The 985-nt window shown below is 55.1% G+C and overlaps 1 protein-coding gene across 1 annotated transcript in view; it reads left to right on the forward strand.

Annotated features, from left to right (window-relative positions):
* The window catches only part of EMH_0025860 (1-phosphatidylinositol-4-phosphate 5-kinase, putative), a gene marked incomplete at both ends in the record, with an annotated part of 5,279 nt that overhangs the window by 1,870 nt on the left and 2,424 nt on the right, over window positions 1-985 (forward strand). The window contains 1 exon segment of the mRNA XM_013502530.1: window positions 1-432. Within this exon segment, the coding sequence (XP_013357984.1) occupies window positions 1-432 (432 nt within the window).

The following is a 985-nucleotide window of genomic DNA, read 5'->3' on the forward strand; positions in this document are numbered from 1 at the left end:
CTTCTCTAACCGCAGCACCGACGACAACAGCAGCAGCAGCAGCAGCAGCTGCTGCTGCTGCTGCAGCAGGGACGCGCGGCAGCGGTGCTGCTGCAACACAGCTGCAAATGCTGCTAGATGGGGAGGAACAGCAAGAAGGGGGCGGCTGCTGCCAGCAGCCTTTTGCTGCTGCACTGGGATCCCCAGCAGCAGCAGCAGCAGCAGCAGCAGCAGCAGGTGGTGCAGCAGCAGCAGCAGCCGCTGCTGCTGCTGCAGCATATGCAGCAGGTGCTACAACAGTAGCGGATGCAGCAGCAGACGAATCTGCCGAAGCAAGCAATGCAGCAGCAACAGCAGCAACGGCAGCAGCAGCTGGTGCTGCAGCAGGTGCTGCAGCAGCAGCAGCAGCAGGAGCAGCAGCAACAGCAGCAGCAGCAAGAAGAGAGAGAAGCAGTTTGTGTTTCCGTTTGCTGCTGCGAGGGTTTGATGGAGGGTTGAGGGTTTTGCCTTTCGGGTGTACATGGAGCTGCGGGGTGCAGCAGTGTGCTGCAGGCGATGGGGTGTATACGCAGCTAGCACCTGGTACTGCTGCTGCTGCTGCTGCTGCTGCTGCTGCTGCTGGTGGTAGTGGTAGTAGTAGTAGTGGTGCTGGTGGTGGTGGTGCTGCTGCTGCTGCTGGGGGATTGAATCTTGCTGCTGCTACTCTCCATGCTGCTGTTGCTGCTTGGTGCTGCTTGCTGCTGCAGCAGCCCGCAGCACGCTGCTGCCCTGCAGCAGACAGCAGATGCAGGAGACAGCTGCAGGAGCACACGCTAGCTTTCATCAGAGACACAAACAGAGTTGTTCTTACATTCAATGTCAGCTACAAACCCTAAACCCTAAACCCTAAACCCTAAACCCTAAACCCTAGGCCTCCTACAAACAGCAGCACAAATACCTAAACCCTAAACCCTAATCTATATATATATATATATATATATATATATATATATATATATATATATAT

This window comes from Eimeria mitis, genomic scaffold (assembly GCF_000499745.2).
Source record: "Eimeria mitis Houghton genomic scaffold, Emh_scaff946, whole genome shotgun sequence".
NCBI lineage: Eukaryota > Apicomplexa > Conoidasida > Eucoccidiorida > Eimeriidae > Eimeria > Eimeria mitis.